At 39.4% G+C, this 21,724-nt stretch overlaps 1 protein-coding gene across 1 annotated transcript in view; it reads right to left on the bottom strand.

The window, feature by feature from the left end:
• Positions 1–210: 210 nt before the first annotated feature.
• Positions 211–21,724, bottom strand: part of NEDD9 (neural precursor cell expressed, developmentally down-regulated 9) — a 23,962-nt gene continuing 2,448 nt past the window's right edge. Inside the window, exons 2-6 of the mRNA XM_085299917.1 lie at positions 8,103–8,204; positions 6,824–6,925; positions 5,144–6,370; positions 4,706–4,795; positions 211–2,792 (exon numbers count right to left, since the gene is read on the bottom strand). Of these exons, the coding sequence (XP_085156043.1) occupies positions 2,283–2,792; positions 4,706–4,795; positions 5,144–6,370; positions 6,824–6,925; positions 8,103–8,204 (2,031 nt within the window). The 3' untranslated portion in view covers positions 211–2,282. The remainder of the gene's footprint in view (positions 2,793–4,705; positions 4,796–5,143; positions 6,371–6,823; positions 6,926–8,102; positions 8,205–21,724) is intronic.

Here is a 21,724-nt window from a genome sequence, read left to right as displayed (position 1 = left end):
TGCATGGATGCTTCACCCCTTTCTTCTGGATGGCAGAGACTCTGCCCCTTCTCTTGTATACTCAAGTTCCCATTTCATGCTATGAGCACTGATCAGGGGAAAGACAGCATGTAAACTCCCCATTTTAGTACTGCTTCGGTAGTCTTAGCAAATGGCAACATCCCTTTTATGATGCTTAGAGCACTGTGAAAAATAAGATCAAATGCTGGCTTTTTATTAAAAAAGCTATTTAATTTAATGATTTTATCATTTTCTCTCTACAAGATAACAAATGGTAATACAGCTTTGTGATAAAGGTTCTCCCAAAAGCACAAGCTATCAATAGAACAGCTAAGCTTCAAAACACATTTTCACTTTCTAAGAATATACACTGAAAAAAACAAACAAGGGAAACTAGAAGAATTGCAAACAACACAAGTACAAAACAGTTTCAAGTGGATTATTTTTGGCAACTGGATATTGGTTACAACAGGATAACTACCCTTTCTCTTTGTCAAACTAAGTAAAGTTTGCAATGTTACACCAGAAATGAGCCCTAGAGGCGATTCTGGGGCTGCTGGGCTGTGCCAGCTCCTGCTGGTCTTCCCGGAAATGTTCTGGAGACTCCAGAAGTAACATTACGATGGCTAAGAACAGCCTTTGCTCCGAGACAATTACACTAAGACAACAAGACTGCACACACTGCTAAAATGTTTTTGTTATCTGAGAAAACAAATTGCACTGCAGTAAGGCACATCTTTAGATGCAGACTGGGAAAGGAAAAGTTTAGGCAGGAATGCCTAAATCCCTAAATGTTTTCTACTTGCTACCCATCTCATGACTGTACTTGCTAGTAATCTGGACTCTCATGCAAACACTCAAAATATATCAACGTGGGACTGCCTTGACTTACCTAAGGATAGTAGTATTTCTCCTTTAAAATCACCAGAATTGCCTGAATTCATTATCTGAACTGGACTGCTCCTACCACCCAGTCTGAAGAGTGCTTTCCAGTCTGGACCACAGACAACTGGAGTTCTGTGACTTATTTGGGGGGGAATTCACAAAAGGCAACAAAGAAATATGCTTATGGATTATTATTATTAGGGATCCAAGTTGAAAATTATTGGTTAGAACTACTACTAATGGAATTACCCATAAAAACAGGATGTAATTCCTGGCAACTGTGTAGTACAGAAGTGTAGTTGGACCAGCAGCTATAGAACAGGATTTGGAAAAAAGCCCAGTATTTGAATGAAAGTCAGAATTGCAATAGATGCAAGGAATTCCCAAGAATATATCCTAGAAAAGTAAGTGCTCTGTCTTCATTAAATTACATATATGCTATCCAGGTGTTTAAATGTCACTTATTTTAAATTAGGCTGTTCTTCTTTCCGTATGAATTACACCTATACATTTATTCTTATGGAAGGAACTGTCCTTTTGAGACACTGCTCATCTGCAACCTCAGAGATGAGATGGATGGATTTTGGGAKGCTCTCAGGATAACTCAACAATTAGGCTTTCAAGTCTGACTGGACATATAAGGCAAACGTGTGAAATTACATTGCTGGGAATCCCCCCAGTTTTGAAATACAGGTCGCACAGTTACTAGAAATGTCTTGTGGCATTCAAATTTTTCTAYTGAATGTATACAATCCTTCATTCCTTCTTGGAAGGCTGTCTCTTATGTCACCTAAAAATGCTTTTTTCTCARATGCTATACACCTTGATGCACCGTTTGTTACAGTTCTGCACATGTGCTTCTCCAAATGGTTGAATCCTCTATGCAAAATAGTATCAAGAAGGGAGAGCTAAAGTTTATGGAATTAATCTAGAGGAAGTAGTTTTGAAGAAGGGAATGGGGTTCTATGAGAACCATTACATTGGCTTCATGGATTGCTACAAGTAGGTTTCACAACCAGGTCCATGTGCCGTATTTAAGCTGGAATGAAACAAGAAGAGTGCAACATCCAGTTAACAAATATACTGAGAAATAGGCAGTATATACAAAGATATGCACTGCTTACCCGACGTTTACTTTTAAGGTGCTTAATGATGCCTTAGGGAATGTAGCAACATATACATATATGCAGTGTATACATTATCTAGATGTATATTAGAACCATAATATGGAACCAGCTATATTCCCAGATCCCTGATTTCATTAGATTCTCTAAGCCATGTATTTAAAATACTTTATATAAAGTATTTACAAAAAATAATGTAACCATTTACATAAAAATATTTCCAGTTTGCTGGCTTTTCTGTTTCACTGTTCATGGATAGGATTCCATTTGGTTTCATAATGATGCCATTTGGACTAATGAGAGTTTAAACAACTGTGCATGACGAGACAGCTCTGCTACTCGGTCCACCATCTCTTGCAGGGCTACCGTGTTAGGGTAATGCAAGGCAGCCATCTTGGTAGCCATAACAATACTCTTTAGCAGTTCACACAACTGGTTGCTGGAGTTCATCACTTTGTTGCGTATGTCCTGAGTTGTCACTTGCCTTGTGAGTGTGTCCCCAATGAACACAAGTTTGTGAGCACTCAAAATGACAAATTTGCTGTGTGCAACAAAGATTCGCGGAGGCTGAGAAGCATTGACACAACTGAAAAAGGCATCAATGGCGTTTAGGAGGGAGTTGAAATGAGTCTCACATTGGTCAGAATAGAATAAAAGCAGCTGTCTGTCATAAGAGGCAGCAGTGCTGTTTGCAGTTTGGAGAGCTTGAGGTGGCTTCCATTTCGAGATGTCGTTTTCTACAGGCTTTGTGATCTCTTGCTCCAGACGCTGGAACTGATTGATCTGAAACATAAATAAAAAGGCTTTTCTCAAAGAACGTCCTCGTAACACACTGTTCCAATTTACAGTTTGACCTGCCTTTGGCAGATCACAAAAACATTTCTCTGTGATCTCTTAATGACCTTTCAACTAGGTACAATGATACTTTTTTTCAATTTTTTTCTGAAAAATTGTCTAGCAYGATCTGTTAGTTTTAGCACATCTGAAAGGTAGACAATTAAATTGTTTAGGCCCCATCTGAGTTAGCAAGAGAGCAAGTTACCTCCAATAACTTATATTTAAAACCACTATTTACCCTTCCCTGTATTAGTTATGTATCTATCATGCTTTGACTCTAAAGGGAGTAAAGGCAAGCAGAACAGACTAGACACACCTAGCTTATGGACAAACATCTGGCATGTGCCAACATGTAAATGACCCTGCAAGGACATATTACAAGTATGAATATTACATGTCTATATAATTATTACCTATTACAATTATACTGTATGCCCCACAACAACAGTGGTTATCCTAGATTCCAAAATATTAAAGAGCTTTTATGTTGGGGAGTGAGGGGTAATCAAATACTTCAATTACCATAAATCTAAATACACAGAGCTCAGGACAACTCCCCCTTCTAAAACACTTCATCTATGTTTAACATCTGGAATTTGTAGGCTATTGCTCATCTGAAGTATTCTGAAATGATAAACAAGAGATATATGTCCAAGTGACAATGCCACATTTGCAATCTTTAAAAAGCTGTGACCTCTGTAGGCTCTTGAGATGGCAAACCTTTAACTTTCAACTCCTTTTTCCTTTTAAAGTAAACAAGAACACATCCGAAATTAAAGGCAGAACAGTTACATTTAAGTGATGATAAAGCTAAAGTCTGATATGCTCAGAAGGCAGGAAATGCAAAACATTAGGGGTCTCTTATCACCAGTGTCCCCGCCACACTGCACAAGTGGAATGTTCTCAGCTCTTTAGCTTGTCTCATGTGTAATCTTCAGCCATACAAAATGGCAACAACGTATTGATGAATTAATGTCATGGTGACAACCCTCCATCTTACACTACCTGCCTTTTTAGCATTCAAAGCAATGTGAAGGGCACAGGATTTAAGTTAATGGTACTGACATTCACTGAGTGGATGTGCAGGCAGCATGCGTGATTACTGTGGTCCTGTGATTAAGGCAGTACATTGCAGGTCAGAAAAGCCAAGTTCTCAAGCTGGCTTTGAGACTGACTAACTGTGAGATGTTATAAAAGCCTGGTTTTTTCCATCTTTGGTAAAGCTTTGGGGACAGAGACTGCTTTTTATTACCCGTATGCACTGGGCCCACAGCAATGGTGCACTGTAATAAAAAATGACTAGTCTCTTAAACTGAGATGGTTGGAAATTGTTTTCAAGGGAAAAGCTTCTTCCTGCCACAAGAGATGACACTCCAAACAGTGAGAGCTGTGGCTCTGCTTCCACTCATTTTCTAAGTGGTAGCAAATAAACAAATAATTGATTTTCAGGACAGCTCATTTGYGATGAATACTAAAGCTTTCTTTAGCCTAAGCAATGACTGACACAGATGCACAGGGCTAGGATGGTGCTATAASCTTGATGCTTGCCATTTCCAATTGGGAACATGACAGTGCATGACCCTGTCCTTTGCAGTACTAAATCCATCAATAGTGGAGTGTGGCTGGCACAAATCCTGCTTGGAAAGAAACTAGCCTGAGGCCACTGTTTAGCCAAAACCAAATACCTGCCATCTTCACTTTCCAGCTGTGTGTTCTGGCACTCCTGCACACCTCATAGCCATGTTGCTAGTAGCTACACACTGTTAAGAGAAGGGCCCTTCTTGCTACATTTGATCAGTACTCCTCATGTACAAAGCATATTGCAATTTGGTATGATCATTTTGCCCAACTGAACATACCTGATGGTGCTCCAGCTCCGTTTTGCTCTGCTTTATGATATTTTCTTTTTCCAGCAGCTCCTTCTGTTGTCTTTCAAACTCTTCTTTCCCCTGTTTTGTAGAAAATAAAAAGACACTATATTAAATCAAAACCATCCCTGACTTGCATAATGACTTGTAAACTGACTAGCAGGCTTCTTTGTATTGGCTCTTTCACTGGTAGTGCAACCTTGAGAGCAGGGAGAAGAAAAGGATAATGGTAGAGGAAGAAGGTTATTGCTGTTATGTATACAACAGTCCTTTTTGAAAGCAAATAATCACTCCAGTGAAATTGTTCCTGAATGTGTATTAGTGCTGAGTGTATCTGACTGCTGCTTCTCTGCAAACAGCTCTTGCAGAAAGAAGCACCAACAACTCTTAACTCTGCCTTGAGCAGAACAAGGAGTCTGATTTGCCTACCTGCAGGTGAACATAATCGTAGTCATCCATCCAGCTCTTTTCTGAGCTCTCACTAGAGGTATTGTGAGAGTGCTGACCTTTACTCGTGAGCGGGGAAAGGGAGCTGCAGTGGTTCTGTGCTTTCTCTCCATGCTGCTGCATATGAGGACTATTATAGATGTATTCAGGAGTGTTCATGATGTTCTCTGGCACATTCCTAAAATGTGTGCTGCTAATGACCTGTTTGAAGAGCACTTCTGCATTGACACTGATGGTGGTGGTCAGTTGCTTGGCATCATCTGGGACTGTCCTTGCCACCATAACAAATCGATCCAGGTCATCACACTTGTTCTGCAGTCTGTTGACAGCTAGGACATTCAAAGACCAGCTGTAGCTGTTCAGGTCATGACTGGTTTGAGTGAGGATCTGGTGAGAGTCCTCCAGCCTCTGCACTTCCCTCCTCATTTTGTTATAAAGGCTGACCTCAGACAGACAGGAARCATTGGCTGCTGATCCTTTCGCGAACTGAAGGTACTCCAATAGCGACTGYTCTACCTTATCCACAGCAGTACGAATTTCATTGATGTGTTTCTCCATATATCCATAAGACCGCCAGTCGGCAGTAACAAAGGTCATGAGGTTATTGACAGCTGCCTCCATCATCTGCTGAAGGCAATACAGCCTCTCTATAGCAGTATCTGGATCAAGGACTAGTCTTTTGTCCTGTGCAATCGATGTTGAGAAAGAAGAGTCTTTTGACGTTGTTGAAGATGTGGACATGTTACTCCTCGTACTTCCTGTGCTGGAAAAAGACAATCTATTTATCCCATCAGTCACATCCTGTAATCCTTTAGTCTCTTGTAGAATTGGTGGTGGCACATCATATACACCTTCTCTTCCTTCTGAGATTAGACTTTCATTTAATCCTGCCTGTTGTCCTGGAAAGACAATCCCCCGTGGGGTATCATATACATCTTTCTGAGGTGCAATTTGCTGTCCGAGAAATTGGTTTTGATGGTTCACAGGGATGTCATACACACTCTGTTTGCGTGGCACTCCATCAGCTGATAAAAGGCCCTCAGAAGAAAATTTCTTATTAAGTTCTTTCCCAGTTGCTTTGGTGATGGGAGGAGGAATATCATATACTCCTTCTGGTCTTGCACTGTGACCCTGTGGAGATGAAAAATCCCGCAAATTTTCTCTCAGGCCTGTATCATCTCGGCTTGCAGATGGAGGAGTAGCATAGATCTGAAACATAGAAAGCAAACCATGAAGCCTCTGACTAGAACAGTAAATTAATCTACATCTTCCATTAGGCAAACAAAATGCTGTGATAGAAGATCTGCCATTGAGTTTCATCGAGTTAGATACTTATCCTGAATTTGACAGAAGGTCAGTTTAAATATATTTCTTATTAATGTTCATCTTGATGCAAATTATCCTAAGCAGCAAAATCTCAAAAAGGCTGTATGCTGCCACAAAGATAACCTAGTTCTAACTACTAAGTAACACTCTATAAGGTTAGGAAATCTGAAACAGAGCTTTGCTTCATTCATTTTACTAAATAGCTTAAAAGTCTAAGGAAATATTTAAAGTATTGAACCTCCTTCTCCTTCAAGATCATACATAAACTCTTTGTTTAAACAAATCTTTGGTCAGACATGAAAACACAGCTTGCTGGGGAAACAGCATGACACTTACTCCTTTGGCAGGTGGTATATCATAGACTCCTAATGCTTTTGCTTCTCCCATGGGAACTGGATATGCAGGCCCTTTAGCTGATGCCGGGGGAATGTCATATACCTAAAGAAAGAATAAATCTGTTATAGAAACAAGCCACCTCAGGAGAGCTCTGATCTCAGACGAGTTTTTTTGGTTTCTGTATTTCCTCTCAAACAGCAGGAAGATCTTCAGGGGTGTGCAGCTTTGTTCCATATGGGAGATTTGCTTGGATTTGTCTGGTATTTTGAGTATTTAGAAAGAATTACAATTTTGTTAGGGGGAGAGATGAAGCCAGGGATGACTTCCACCTCAAGAGTTAAATCAGTGCTAGTCTATTACAGGTGCCTCTTGGGGTGAACAGGGGAGCAGTATGTTCATATGACCAGATTTGATGATACACTCACTGATAGAGATTAGAGGGATGGAGGAATAAGCTTGTATTAGTAAACATTGCCAAACTAAGACCAAGGCTGCTCCTGTCAGCATCTCGTATCTGCTTTTTCAGGTGCACTGTGGGCTGTCTTACTGGCAGAGAGCACAGATGTCAGATGTTGCAAGTGTCCCACTTGGTGGCATGTCCTATATCACAGCGGGTTCTGAGTRTTGTCTAATGCAGCCAACATTAATGTCTCTTACTTCAGACTTCCTAACAGTTTCAGCCATTTGGAGTCAACATGGTGTTATGTACCACTGGACTTCAATATTGTTTCCTAGAGGAGCTGCACTGTCAAAGAGCCATGGAGAGACACAAAGCTATTAGATAACAGGTTCTCCAAGCATCCATTCCAGATATCCATGTTTTGGGGGTCAAATTTCCAGGGGTGTTCCCCAGAACAAAGATATATTTCAATTTCAGTGACATAGTACAGTAGGTATATGGTGAGAAGAATTGCCTGCATGGTAGCTGTTCATTTAGGAAACAATTTTTCCCTTACTGAGATAATTACTGTCAGCTAGACAACAACAATAAAGTAAAAAAAAAAAAAAAGTTCCCAGGCAACACATTTATTCTGCTCAGATATTCTGTTTGATCAAAACACAGAAAACAAATGGGACTTTGGTGTTTGGTGTGCTGCCAGATCTTACTCAACATCAAATACAACTTTGAAGTTCTGCACTCTGTAAAAAAGCCATTGCATCTAATTAAAACATATTTTATCTCTGGAATGAGACAATTTGCTCTGTTCACAAACTTCAGGTAGAAGGTTACCATCTTTTGTGCCCTGTCAATGCTGTTGACAGTTTTATTGGTACATACCCCTTGGAGAGGACGAACAGGGGGGATATCATAGGTATCCTTCTGGTATTTGGAAGGGAACTCGTAAACATAACCTTGTCCTGACCTGACTGGAGTAATTACCTGTGGGTTGAAAAAGAAGAAGGGTATGAAAACATAAGTCTTTGAAGCTCTTAATATGTTTTCTCTGTAACTGTGTAAGATTCTTGGTATAAACACTCCAGTGTTATATAACTTCCAGATTTTATGTGGCAATTCTAGTAACACAAGTCTACTTATGCTTCTGACAGATGAAAATTGTAAAATGACTGTTAGTAGCTACAAAAACACCATCTTTTCTTTCCTAAGCAGTTCTGACAAGGCTTCTTGCTGGTCCTACAAGATCTCCTATTCATCCAGCATAGATTCTGCAGCAGGGAGGAGGCCTAAGAGAGCTCTGTCACTTCTTCCCATTGCCTACCCACTGGCACACACCATGTGACATGATGGTCACATCACCCACTGACTGAGTGAGAGTAGGGCTATATATACCTCTACTAATCCTAGTGAGATGTTGAGTTTCCCCATTTAATGACAAAGGCTTAAGATACTCTRTAGCTTACTGGTTAGACTCTAAGACTCCCCTTTGCTTGTGGAGGTATTTCCCATCTACCTCAGCAGGATTTCTTGTGTGACTGCCCTGCAGGACAATATCCTGGAAGGGCTATACTCAAACCTACCAAAGCAGAACATTCAACTGTGCTGTTTCCATCTGGTTTGTCTATATTAGTGGCTAAGAGATGGGAAATGTTAAGCCATTCTCGAAGTACACARTGTAAGAACAGTCTCTGAAAAAAGCTTAAATTTACATTTTTGATGTTTTCTAAACCATTAACTACCATAATGACTTCAAATAAAATGTGGTCAGAAATAAATGCCTTACATCTTGGACAGCATCTGCACAGCAGAATTTCAATACAGTGTGGTACAAAAGAAATGCTGTTACCTAACCTCGTGAAAGAGCTGGGTTTATAGAGGAAATGCTGACATCCTAACCTCTGCCAGTGCAKAGCTCTATTTAGCTCTAATAAGGAAATACAAATACTGTAAACTAAAGGCATAAAATGACAAATGACATAGCCCCATATAAGACGTGGTTTCATGCTCAGCTGGGGAGAATTCTGTAACAAGATTACTTAACTATCCTTGGAAATGCATGCAAGACACAATTTATGACCACAGGCTCAGCAAAGATCCTGTAACAATTTTTGCTGTAAGAAATCTTGTATCCTGGCCAAATTTCCTAGATGCTTTTGTTTAACTGAAGTCTGCAGAGAAACTCCTTGACGCTAGCCTACTACCTCCTGTCTGCTACATTAATGACATAGGCTTTTCTTTTTACTTGCTGCCCAAATACTGCTATGTAATCTTTGGTCCTGTACTCTGAAACAACCACTGGATTTTCCCCCTGAGGTGGCTGTCATATCAGTTCACAACACGTCTGATTCAATGAGAGCAGCCCAATGCAATGTGCCTTGTAGCACCCGCCTTTACACTGACTGCACATGCCTTAGGAGAGTGAGGGACATTCACATGTGGCAGGTGGTGGAAGATGGCATCTTTTGCAGCTGTTTTTCCTTGAGTGACCACCAGGGGACAGGGAAGACAGGAACAGGAAGCTATATGATTTTRAGAGAATTCAGTTCACTGCCCTTGAGAGAACTCCTGCTGAATTCAGTGTGGGATTAACAGTCTTTACATATATATGAATTCTTAAAAAATACATTAAAATGTTTTTTAAAATGTTAACAAAAAACATAAAAGTGTATTGAATTTATACAGATGGTTCCCTTCCCACAGTCACCTACTACATTGTAAAAAGCCTTTATAGAGGAACTTTTAAGAAAGTTCTCCGTTAAGTTCCTGGAAGCTTCCCACAACTGATCACCCCAGACATTATCCCTCCCACACCTCTCTTTTCTACACATTTACTGAGATTATGTTGTCTGCTTGAAGAACTTCTAACTTATTATCAGTACTCTTCCATAAGCATTTTCTGTCAGTGAGAGCTAAAGATGAGGCTAGCATAGCCTGTAGTTTGTTCTTGGATCCTTTTTTTCCAGGAGGGTACTACCAGTCAAATGCTTTCCACCCAATCTGGGAAAAGRAGGATTTGTTTTTAAGCAGTGTTTAGTCTCAGGCTCCCTTCAGGGGTTCCGAAATTACAACCACTGTGTTGCTTCAGTAATGAATCACTGCATTTTTTAAAATGATCCTCCAGGAGAACAGACAACGCAAAGGGAAAGCAAAGGCCTGTTTCCCAGGTAGCCCATTGCCATGAATCCTTTTGCTACTGCAAACACTGTGGCACCAGGCTGCATGCTAATGCATAGTGAAACTGCTTGACCATCAGAGAAAAACGCAGACTGCACGGGGAAGGCAGCCAGAGGCCGAAGACCGCTGCACTGCTGAAACCCAGCTCTGCTTTAACTGCTGATTGTTGCCTTGCAGGACAAGGCCAGGAGTTGGGCTGGATCAAGTTCCAAAAAGACGCCTATTGGTCCCTCAGTCTGAAATGGCAGTTTTTATAAACAAGAGTAAATAGCTCAGTTGTCCAGGAGCTGAACACTACTCTAAATCCAGATTATAGTAAAATTTGACCAGCTTGCATCCAGCCCAAGCATGTGTGATGTCTCCTGCACTCCTGAAGGTGACTGTCTGTGGAAGTAAGTCCAGCACCTCTGTAGAAGCTTTACAGCCCCTCTACTCTTCAAGGTTTGCACAGCACTCAAGAGATGTGCTTCTGCACAGGTTCAACACTAATTGTTTTGCCTACCTCATGCCTGAACTCCTTCAGGATCCAGTAACACTACTAGACTCTCCTTGCTCAGAGGATGAATTGCAATGAGCAAACACAAAGAAAAGTCACAGGCCTCTAACATAAAAGAGGATGTGAAGTAATGCAGGTAATAAAGCCTGCACATGTGAAAACTGTTGTTGTTGTTGTTACACAGTGAATATAATGCTTTGCTTTTGGTATAAGCCCAGATGGCAAAGCAAATGATATCCTTACACCATGGAGTCTAGAATGGATGTGGAACAGAAGCTGCACTCGTGTTCAATTTTTATACGAAGATTCTCCCTTCACTCTGCCATACAGTAGTATCATACAGCTGCAGTAATTCTTGTAGCTCACCCTTAGGGACCTTTCCCATTTTTTTCAGAAAAGGCTGACATGCTAGATCCTATATGAAAGGCTTAAATAATTATAAGGCTGCTGCTTTTATTTACTGTGCTGCTGTATAATCTTAAATCACCACACTTGTACTAAACTGGTCTGAAGAAGGAAGCTAATTTCACTTAGTGCCGCAGGAACCTTTTTATCATGTGTTTTGGCACAATCACTTTTTTCCAGACTTGACTAATCTGAAGTGCTCGCTACTCTGTTTCAGTGGAATAATCCTGTCCTGGATGCTTTTGTCTCTTGTCAAAGGCGGTGAGAGGTTAAAACTCTAAGTGCCTGATTTTGTGATGTGCACAGCCTGCCTGCACAGAGGACCAAGGACACAAGGTCTGAGTATTCTGCAGCGCTGTGCTTAGCTTAAAGTTTGTGCTTAAAGTGGCATTTATTTTCCAAACAAAAATGCACTGGAGGCTTTTATGCCTGCTCCTTTCTAGGCCTCTGAAATAGTTACACAAAAGATAGAAAACAAGGTTTCAGAAAACCCCAGCAACACCCAGCAACAACAGCAGTTTGTTGATAACATGAAAGCCAACTATAGTCTCCCAGTGACTCAGGTGTATTTTCCTGAATGGAAGTTTTTTATCAAGCAACAACATGTTCTCAGTGATTTCATCACAAAATTCTCCATAAATGCTAAAAGACCTGCACTTCATACAAGAATATTTCCTGTTGTACCTCCAGTCCTCTTCCCTTCTACCACTGCTCCCTAGGTTAAACATGCCTTCTGCTGGACTGCTTTCTCCTAGTCAATTCAGAACAGAGGCTGCTCATCATCAAAACATACTTTGAGCAAACATTTTGTAACAGTAATGGAACGAATACACATATTAATTGATGATGTGAAAATGTAGACTATTTCCTCCAGTTCTCATGCCCTCAAGACACTAGTACCTCACATGAGAAGCTAGCACATGTTGTTGCTGCATGAGCAAGACAGGCAGAGCTGGGTAGATGAAGTAAGAAAGGCACTGAAACCAAGATTTTCAGAAGTAGATTTTGATTTGGAGTATTCACCCATAGATACATTAAATGATCTTCCTGTTTCTGAATAGGATGCTAAGCCCTTTCAGTGTATTGTTGAACCTTTCCTTTTTTTATAGTTTTGAATGCTTGAGGGCAGCTTAATTTTGAGGATGGACTTCAGAAGGAAGGAGATGGCTGCTAAAGAGAAATTCCCTTCTCTGACTTCTGGAACAGGGATAGCAGCCCTGTCTGGTATTTAGGAATTCATTTTCTAACAAATGTCACTGAACTTCAGACTATACAAAAGYTTTTTTTTTTTTTCTTTTTACCTCTTCCGTTTTAAGAATGCTTGTGGTCATCTGGGTTTAAATAATCCTGCATTTCAAACCAGCAATTTTCCTTGTTTACRCATTAAAGGAAACAGATGGTGTTCCCACAAACTATCTAGCCTAACATTCTCAAAACATCGTAACAACTTAATCCATGCAGAGCAACTAACAGGGACCAGGTTTGGCTCTGGTGAAACATGTAATGAGCCTCTTCCAAACGTTCAGTACTGAAAAACAAAGACGATTGAGCAGAAAGTTTGTTCTGTTCTTTCTGAAGACCATGCTCTTGCAAAAGCAATTACGTGGGTCCTTTCCATGCCAATTGCATGTATTTGACCAAGAAAAAAAGCTGAATGTGCATGTACTTTGCAAAATATGCAGCCTTGTGGTTCATTAAATCCCTCTTCCTTAAACATAAGGAAGAAAATATCTATTTCCAGGGTTAAAATGGAAGTTAGTCTATAATAAAAGAACATTGCTAACTAAGGCAGCAACAAGACAGTCCTCTGCTTACTGCAGACGGACAAAACTGTACTTTACCTTGTTTATCTAGGACAAAGGGGGAATAAACCTACAGAACTACTCAGGATTTACACCAATATTGCGGAGGGCAGAATTTGGTCTGTTCCCATTAATAACAATGCCTGACATGTATAAGGATGGGAATGAGCTTTACTGAGTTTCATAGGTGAGAAAACTGAAGCACAGATATGTTGAACAACTTGCCCCTAATCACAGGCAGACAGCAGAGCTGAGAAAGGCAGATTGCTACTTCCCAGTCCTAATCCCAAGAACCTACTGACCCCTACTAACTGCTTTTAAAATGAAAAATCAGCACTTTACAGAGGTGGAAAACACAAGGCATGTGAAGTAGATTTTATATATTTTTTAAATCTGGAGGAAGACTTATACTGAAATACATTTCTTCTCATGATGCTCTCCTCTGGACCACATGAGTAACTCTCAGTAGTAGACATGAGTTCACAGCAATAAATTGCTGTTAATCTCAGGTACCAACCCTGTTTCTATTAAAGTTGGCTGCATCTTGCCCTGGAAAAAGTCCTACTCCAGAGGAGGCCAAGTGGTAGTGTGTAAGTCTGGGCCATTAAAAAAGCTCAGAGACAGGAAAGAGTAATCAAAATGTAAGTAAAGAAAAAAGAACAAGCTCTCCTTTGCTGAAAAGTATTTCTGTAGGTTTGTTTTAATACAGAACCCCAGTTGCTGAAATACTGTTCCCAAGCCTCTCATTGCAGCTACCTTGGCTCTCCTAGGTTTGTAAAGAAAATGAAACTGCCAGAGAGAATACAGGGAAGAAGAGAGGAAATAGGGGAAAAAAACTGGTCCCTGCTCTCTCAAACTCCCAGGTCTTTGAAAGGTAGTGGTGTAGTGGTTATCGTATCTACTTYACATGCTGAAGGTCCTGGGTTCAAGCCCCAGTGGAACCAGCACCAGGAAATCTTTGGGAGGTTGGACTAGATGATCTCCAGAGGTCCCTTCCAACCTTACTGATCCTGTGACAGGATCACTCAGTGATGTTGCATGAGACAGTGAGGCACTCTCAGCTTTATTTTCATTTTGCTTCATGTACTTAGAAGGCAGCTGTATCTATCTAAATGCCTTTTCTTGGAACTGGTCTGTGGCTAAGTTGAACAGTGAGAAGGCTGTATTAAAAAGAGAGTCTCTGAAGATAACTCAAGCATTTGAAAGAACCTGGCTAGCTGTCTAAAGCAGAAAGGACAGAGTGTTTCCTCTCTTATCTTTTACAAGAAGCATCAAAATTTCCAGTGATTATCTGATAATGCATTTCCTGACAATACTAGCTGTCACATCACTCAGTATATTCTGAAGTAATAAATAAGCAAAAGTATTTTATAAAGCAGTAGCCTTGACTTAAACTGTGTGTTTGCTATTCATTAATTTGCTATATATGATRATATGCAATGTAGTTCTTTTAGCTGTCAGTGAGTAGAGATTGGGGTTATGTTTTCCTGTGTGCTAGAGACACTCTCACTTTATTATAGAGCTTGTTTTCATGAGTTGTCACAGGTCTTAAGATCATCAAATCGTAAGAGTTTATATTGGCACAAATAAACAATGAAAATCAGGTCAGTAAAAATGTTTTGTCAGAGTACTCTTTGCCAACACTGAGATGTGGATAGCCTTTTGATCAAGGCTCACACACACTCAAGGAGAGGGAAGGAAGCTAGCAGAAGCACTTCTACTACACTACCCGGTTTGTAGCTCAATCTCTGAGTTAGTTTCTTGTGCTATGAGCCTAAGGGCTACCGCAAGACAAAAGGAAATCAACAGAAATGACTGGATTCTCTTTTTGGGACTGAGGTACCAGTTTCACTGTGTAGCAGAAAAAAAGGTGAGATATCAGCACACATAGTGACACCTTTTGTACAGACTGCCTTTACTTGGGTGTTCCCCTGCAAGTTTCCTCAGAAATAAGATTCAGATATGCATAGATAAGGAGATGCGACAAATATTACCCTTACCCAGATCTGCTTTATTTCTTGATGTTGCTTGCATCTTCAAAATTCCTGGTTATTTTCTCTTGCGCTTTATCTGCATTTGTTGCCCAAGACACTTTTCTATGAAGATCTGCTTTTGTGCTTTAATTGTAAGGGCTCTCAACCTTCCTGATGTCATTGATTCACAGTGTGTTAAGTTAAAAATGCTTAACTTTGCAGGCTCAGGGCTTTAAACAGAAATTGTTTTATGTGATGATGAAATGCCCCACCTGCAGATGTCCCTTCTCAAAAAATTCCCCTATATTATTATAATGGGAAAAATAATAACAAATAATATAAATGAATGTTGCTTTTTAATTCTTTTGAGTCTGGACTACAATTAGATTGACATGTGTTTCGGATTGTGAATTTGGAAGATGTAAAGCAGAAATTGCAAAATTGATTTAAAATAAAAAATATGAGAGGAAGAAAATTATGAGTAGCCTAGATTCAAAGCATGAACTGTTGTTTATGTGGGTATAGGTAACTGCTTTGCAATTAGCCTAATCAAGGCTTTACAGCTTCTAGTTGCAACCTTTTCTTTCTTTCTTTCTTTCTTTCTTTCTTTCTTTCCATAAACTAGAACAGAATAGCAGATCATTAAACTGTGTTTCAGGTCTATATTTTCTTCTCTATCTAAAATATAGCTTATCTCCTTTCCAACTATTTTTAAAGCTATTGAATTACTTAAAGAACCTAATTTTCCATTAGCATAAGCTAACATGGCTGTACTGAGTGCAATGGAATTGCGTTCATGTGCATCAGCTGCAGCTTTGGATTATGGTGTTGAATTTTTGCTTGCTGCTGGTGTTCATGATCACAAACTAAATGCAGGAAGAGTCTTTATATAGATCTTATTGAATGAGCAGTACAAAGAGGAAAAAGCTCAACAATTTCTTCACTGATGAGATTTTACTGCTTTTTTTTTTTTAATGATACTTTCATGACCCAATCCCATTCTCACTGATGTCAACTCCAGTGCTTTCTGCCAGCTATGTTATGAGAAGCATTTCTGCTTACTTAAGTGGGAACAGGCTTGCTGCTGGCTGGCCTTGAATTACAGGACAGACTGGGAAGGAGTATTTCACAGTTTCTAATGGAGTCATTCTTGCTTACAAATATCTGACAAAAAAAAGGCAAATCAACACTTCTGAGGATGTGTCATTTTACAAGTGGATAAGGAGTGAAGAAAAGAGCAGAACATACCAGTTAGTATTATATTACCAGCAATTTTAAGGGAAGTGTGAAAGAGCATACTTGTCCAATTCGCTTTTTAAGAGTTTTAGCAGTACCATCCCCATGGCAACTATTTATTTTAGACAGTCAATGACTTCATTGTTTCTGCAAGTGTTAGCCAACAAGTGTAAGGAGCTGATGTGTTATAGTATCAGTGATACAAGAGTAATGCATTTTGGAGCACTCAAATGTCTGTGGTTGGATCTAATGGAGAAGTAAGCCCTGCCCCACCAAACCCTTTTATGAAATACTTCTTTGAGTGGGGAAATGTGTACATCTCCTAAAGAGCAAAGCATTCTCTGGGAACTGTGATAAAATGTGAGTTGAAGTTTTAATTAATGAAAAGCATGCAGGGAAACTCAGCACCTCAGCATTTTGATATCTTGTCCATGATAAATATGTGCTGGTGCTCCCAGTCTGTTTACTCTTCCTGTTTTAGAAAGGTTCTAACATGAAGAATCATTTGGCAAATAAATGCTCTTTTCTATGCTAGTAGTACCATGACTTTCTCCTCACAAAGACAGAAGGCTAAATCGAGAGTAGGTTCAGAGGCAAAGAGGAAACAGTGCTGGGAAATGTAGGCCAGAAAGAGGTCTTARTGTTGTGAATTACATGAAATCATCCAAGCTCACAAACCACAAATCAGTTAGGATCAGTCCAAACAATTGTTTCAATTCTTTTGAAGAGTTTCCTCTTCATTTTCCACATATTTTCCATTTTCATACAGGTTTCTCAAGGTAAGTGTATAAATGGGTGCTCTTATTAACTGGTGTTTATGTTAGCACAGCTTCTTTTAGCAAGTTTATGAGAGTAGCTCTAAGGATACAAGTACATTTTAAATAGATATAAATCGCATCCTCAACTGGCAGTTGCATCAATGTAATCATTATACTAGATCTCAGTAAGGATTGATTGTGCAAATTAAAAAGTTTTGATGATAAGTCCTAGTTGGAATATGCTAGGTTTGGTGTGTTGTTGGGGTTTTTTTTTGACTTTTTTTTTTTAAGGATAGAGTATCTTATGAAAGGTTTTCATCTCTTGAGAACTTAATGACTTTAAATTTTACCTTTTCACCACTATAACAATCCACTTTGGCAGAAAACTTCATTTACATTTTTTGCATTGAAAAATGCATACTATATGAACTATTATTTAGAAAAGAAAAATGTAAACATTTCATTCCAGATATGTGGAAGTATGACGTTCTGAGGCTACTTAATTTTTTTTTCCAAAATAAAACATGTACAAAATCATCAGGAGCCTCTAGATTTCAACCAGAATCATATTTTCTAGCAGAAAAAGGGTGAAGATGAGTCTTCGAGTATTTCCAGAAACCACACTTCCTCCTTATGATGAGATTCATTCATCATCACTGCATCATCATTTTTCCATTCAAGTTTTTGTAAAATACCCCACTGACGCTGTTTTTAGAGTCWGGTACTTTAGGGGAAACTGAAATTATATAAACTTAATGTTTGCCTAGTGTATTTTCAGATGTAAACACAGATCCACTTAAGTTTCTAACCACCAAAGAATAAGCCTATAAACTTGCATTTTTTTCAATAGTTTTGTTAAGGTTTGAGCCTGCAGTTTAATCTGTGCAGGCAGCTTTGTGTCCCTGAGGAGCTTATCTGTTGGATGAGACTGCAAGGCTGGCCTTTTTTCTGTTACTAAAAGGGAAAAAATACATACCTGTGGTCTAAAAATAGAACTGATTAAAAAGAGCTCTGCACTTAGGGAGAAGCAGGAAGTAATGGTGAGATCATATGTTTATTCAGCCTAATAAAACGTAGTCTTTTTCTTAAAATACTTATCCACAAATCCCATCAGTAACTAACTAGTGCTTACTATAACTTGTGGGCAAGGCTTTCTTCACTCAGTGGTTTTCTGGAAGACCACTGAGATAGATTAATTGCAGAGGCTTCGTATCAGTAAAATGACTGTTCTCTTATTAATTTCATGTGGAAAGTTACAGGGGAAACTCTCAAGTCTATGGAAAAGGCTGTGTGCTGTTTTTAGTATTCAGTTTGCATGTAATTTCAGAGAATTTCACCCTTTAAAGCACATTTCATGAAAGAGGGCACTGAGCGCTGAGGTTTATGTTTCAATTCCTGCCGCACTCAGCAAATTTGCTGTATGTTTAACATTTTAACATGAAGCAATATTTTGTTACGAAGGATACAAATCCCCAAAGTGGAATTTGTAACATGAAAGTAGAAGAAAGGAATGATTATAAGATTACTGTTTGGGCCATTTAAATAAACCATTTCACAAGAAGCTGAGACATTTGAGACCTGAGGGTAAATGAGGACATTCTTCTTGTCTTTAGAATACAAATACATTTTGCCAACAAACTACAAATAGTACACATGTTCCCTTTCTTTTTATGAGAAAAAAAAATACCTAGCATATTAAACACAACTCTTTACTATGCTCGAAGTATGTTTCCGTGTACTCCAATAATGTGAAATTAGGTAAGTAGAAAGATGATAATGCAGAGGCAAACTGCTTTCTGGAACAAACTTTATATACAGCTGTTTGTTTTCTCCCAGCTAGGACAGTACTTGCTTAATTGGAAGGAAAAACATCAGAACACAGCTAACTGCCTTTTGCTACTAAACTCTGTGCCAAAATTGTCAGGGCAGTGCTACTTGTGGGGCGGTGTTTCTACTTTTTCGTGGATTCAATCAGCAGAACTCTAAGATAAAAATAAGACCATCAGTGAACAAATCAAACCAGCGAGCCCTTAGCCATGGTTTACCCAAAAGAAAACTTCTTGCTGAAGGCAATGAACTTCTGGAGAAGGACGGGGATGCTGGGATGCAAGACTCAATCTGTCAAGGGCATGTCTATACTTGGCCAGGGATGTTCATGTGTGAATACGAGTTCCTTTCCTTTTCTGCTTTACTCATTTTAAAGAAATGGATTATCTGAGTGTTTCCTGAACCGTAAAGTTCTAGCTAAAAGTTAAAAAAAAAAAAAAAAAAAAAAAAAAAGGTGTTCCAAATTGGTATTAATCCCTATTTGCCTCTGCCTGAGACACTCGATGCCTTGTGGGAGCTGTAGTTTAGGGTTGATATTCCCAGTATTCCCTGTAGCCAACTGCAGTCTCTCCCCGGGTTGAACAGCTGTGGTACATTAGCCTCACATTCTGTTCTGTGATTTCTCTTGACCAGGAGTTCTGCAAAAGCTACTGGTTCCTACAGAAAGCTTTCAGATTTTACTGAAACTGTTTTCCAACAGGAAAATGTTTCCCTTGAAAAGTTCTGGTCAATGCTGTTCTTTGGGGAATAGGGGTGTCGTTAGCACAACAGATCAGTTAGGGGAAAAAAGGGAACAACAAAGAGAAGATTTCTATCATTGTAGCATCTTCTTTAACCATTAGTTTGCACAAGAGCTTTAAACTAGGGAAAGATATATGCAATTGTAAGTGCAGAAGAGACTTTGTGCTTAGATAACATCTTTCTCAGAGGGTGTTCTCAAATTAGTCTGCATAAATGAGATCTCTTTCACAATTACTCCCACATATTTTACAGATGAGATTGATGAGGTGTAGAGATGCCACTCAAGACTACACAGAAATCTGTGGCAAGGATAAAACTCAGGTTTTATGAATGACAGATTTGTCTCGAAATTCCTTCTCCTTGCTGTTTGTAGTGGGGGGAAAAAAACAAAACAAAACAAAAAAAAACCCAAAAAGCAAGGCTGAGAGTAGAGCAGAGTGGTGGAAAAAATCCTAAAACACAGCTTTCATATCTTTAGGGTCCTCAGACACCCCTCATGCTTATGGGTCTAACTGTTTTGTGACTAAACTTACAGCCCAGCTAGAAAAGCTTGCTGCTGAGCAAGGCTAATTTTAAGCTATCCCTTATTATCTATGTCAGTGGTAGAGTGAGTTTTAGAAGGTGGTAATTTAATCTGATGGAAGGAGCTGATGCAGCTCTGCTGTCAACAGCTCGCTAGGCCAGAATCAATTCATCATTATAATTACCTGCCTCAGGACTCCTTTTTGACTTGCTTTGCTCTTCCGGCTAACTAGACATGTTACCTCAGCACAGCTCTGTAACACGCCTGCTGTTGATTTAGTGTCACTCACGGCTAGGCAATTCCTGCCTGACAGCAGTTCCTAAGCTTTGCCTGCAAAACTCGTATAGAAGCCAAACCACACATTTGCACAAATGAAATAGGCAAACGTGCACAGAACTGGATAGGCTAGAAACTGCTGCCGATGCTGCTCAGAACGCTCCTGAGGACACACAGTCTTCTCTGGCTTCTGCAAAGGGAAGGGAGAAAACCGACACAAACGACAAGAATATAGTAAAACCCCTCAACTTCAGCAAACCTGCCAAAACAYGCAGTAGGGCAAGTAGCTGTTTCAGCTAATGAAAGAAGGCAGAGAAGGTAGAGTGGCTTGCTTAAGCCGCTGGGGCAGGTGTTGCAAGTCTGAGAAAAGATATTCATCACTTCGGAAGTCAAAGCTAAGATTCCCAAGATCAAATGTTCGAGACTTCYAGCTTCCCTTAATACCTAAAGATTATTTTTAGCAATCCCCTGGCAAGGGGGATTTTGGATGACAGACGGTTTCCTCACTCAGACAAAGGGGGCAAGTACAAAAGTGGTTCCCCCTAATTAGGCTTTTTTTTTTTATTATTGAGGACATTAGCAGCCAGTTGCAATAATTCTTCTTTRTAAGTGTAGCTTACATACTATTTTGCAAGGTTGGCAGGATTAAGAATGGAGTACTCTTCCTTTATTTTTTGCTCCAGATTCTTTTGTTACCAATAGTCCGACAGTCCACTCTTGTCCAACATCATCATTTCAAACCTAGTGGGATCTTTCTGGTGCAAAACAGACAGTTCTGCAGAACTAGAAATGTATCTGCATTTAATCAAAGCATTCCACTGGAATGAAATTTCTCATGCAGCAAGTTTGCCACTAATACACAGTGAATATCAGCATTCTCAGGACTCAGAACTCTTAGGTCAAATAACTTGTAAGCCAGGATTACAGACTCACATCCCTAAGCAACAAGATTTGGCTAGCACTAAGCACATTGGTAGCTACTTTGTTAAGTGTAAGCTGCTTTATAAATACATATACTTAAAATATTCTACAGTGGGCAGTGTAAACAGATGTTTTTATGCAGCGTGGCTGACCTTTCAAAAAAATGCAAGGATTTAAACGAACCAAGTTATAGGTCAGTCAAATACTGGTCTTCATTTTTGAAAGGCTGTGACGTATACCTAGAAAAACGCATATTCAAATTTTCTGAAACCAAATCTATGCAGAAACTTTGAGAAAGCAGGTCTACTGTCTCTAGTTTTTGTAACTGAAAAGAAACAGAAATCTTTATTTTAATTTTCTCAGTGTACCTAG

The sequence above is a fragment of the Rhea americana genome, unplaced genomic scaffold, assembly GCF_003343005.1.
Source record: "Rhea americana isolate MKP2758 unplaced genomic scaffold, rheAme1 scaffold_156, whole genome shotgun sequence".
Taxonomy (NCBI): Eukaryota; Metazoa; Chordata; class Aves; order Rheiformes; family Rheidae; genus Rhea; species Rhea americana.
Note: the sequence above shows the minus strand (reverse complement) of the source record. Positions and strands in the feature narration are given on the sequence as shown.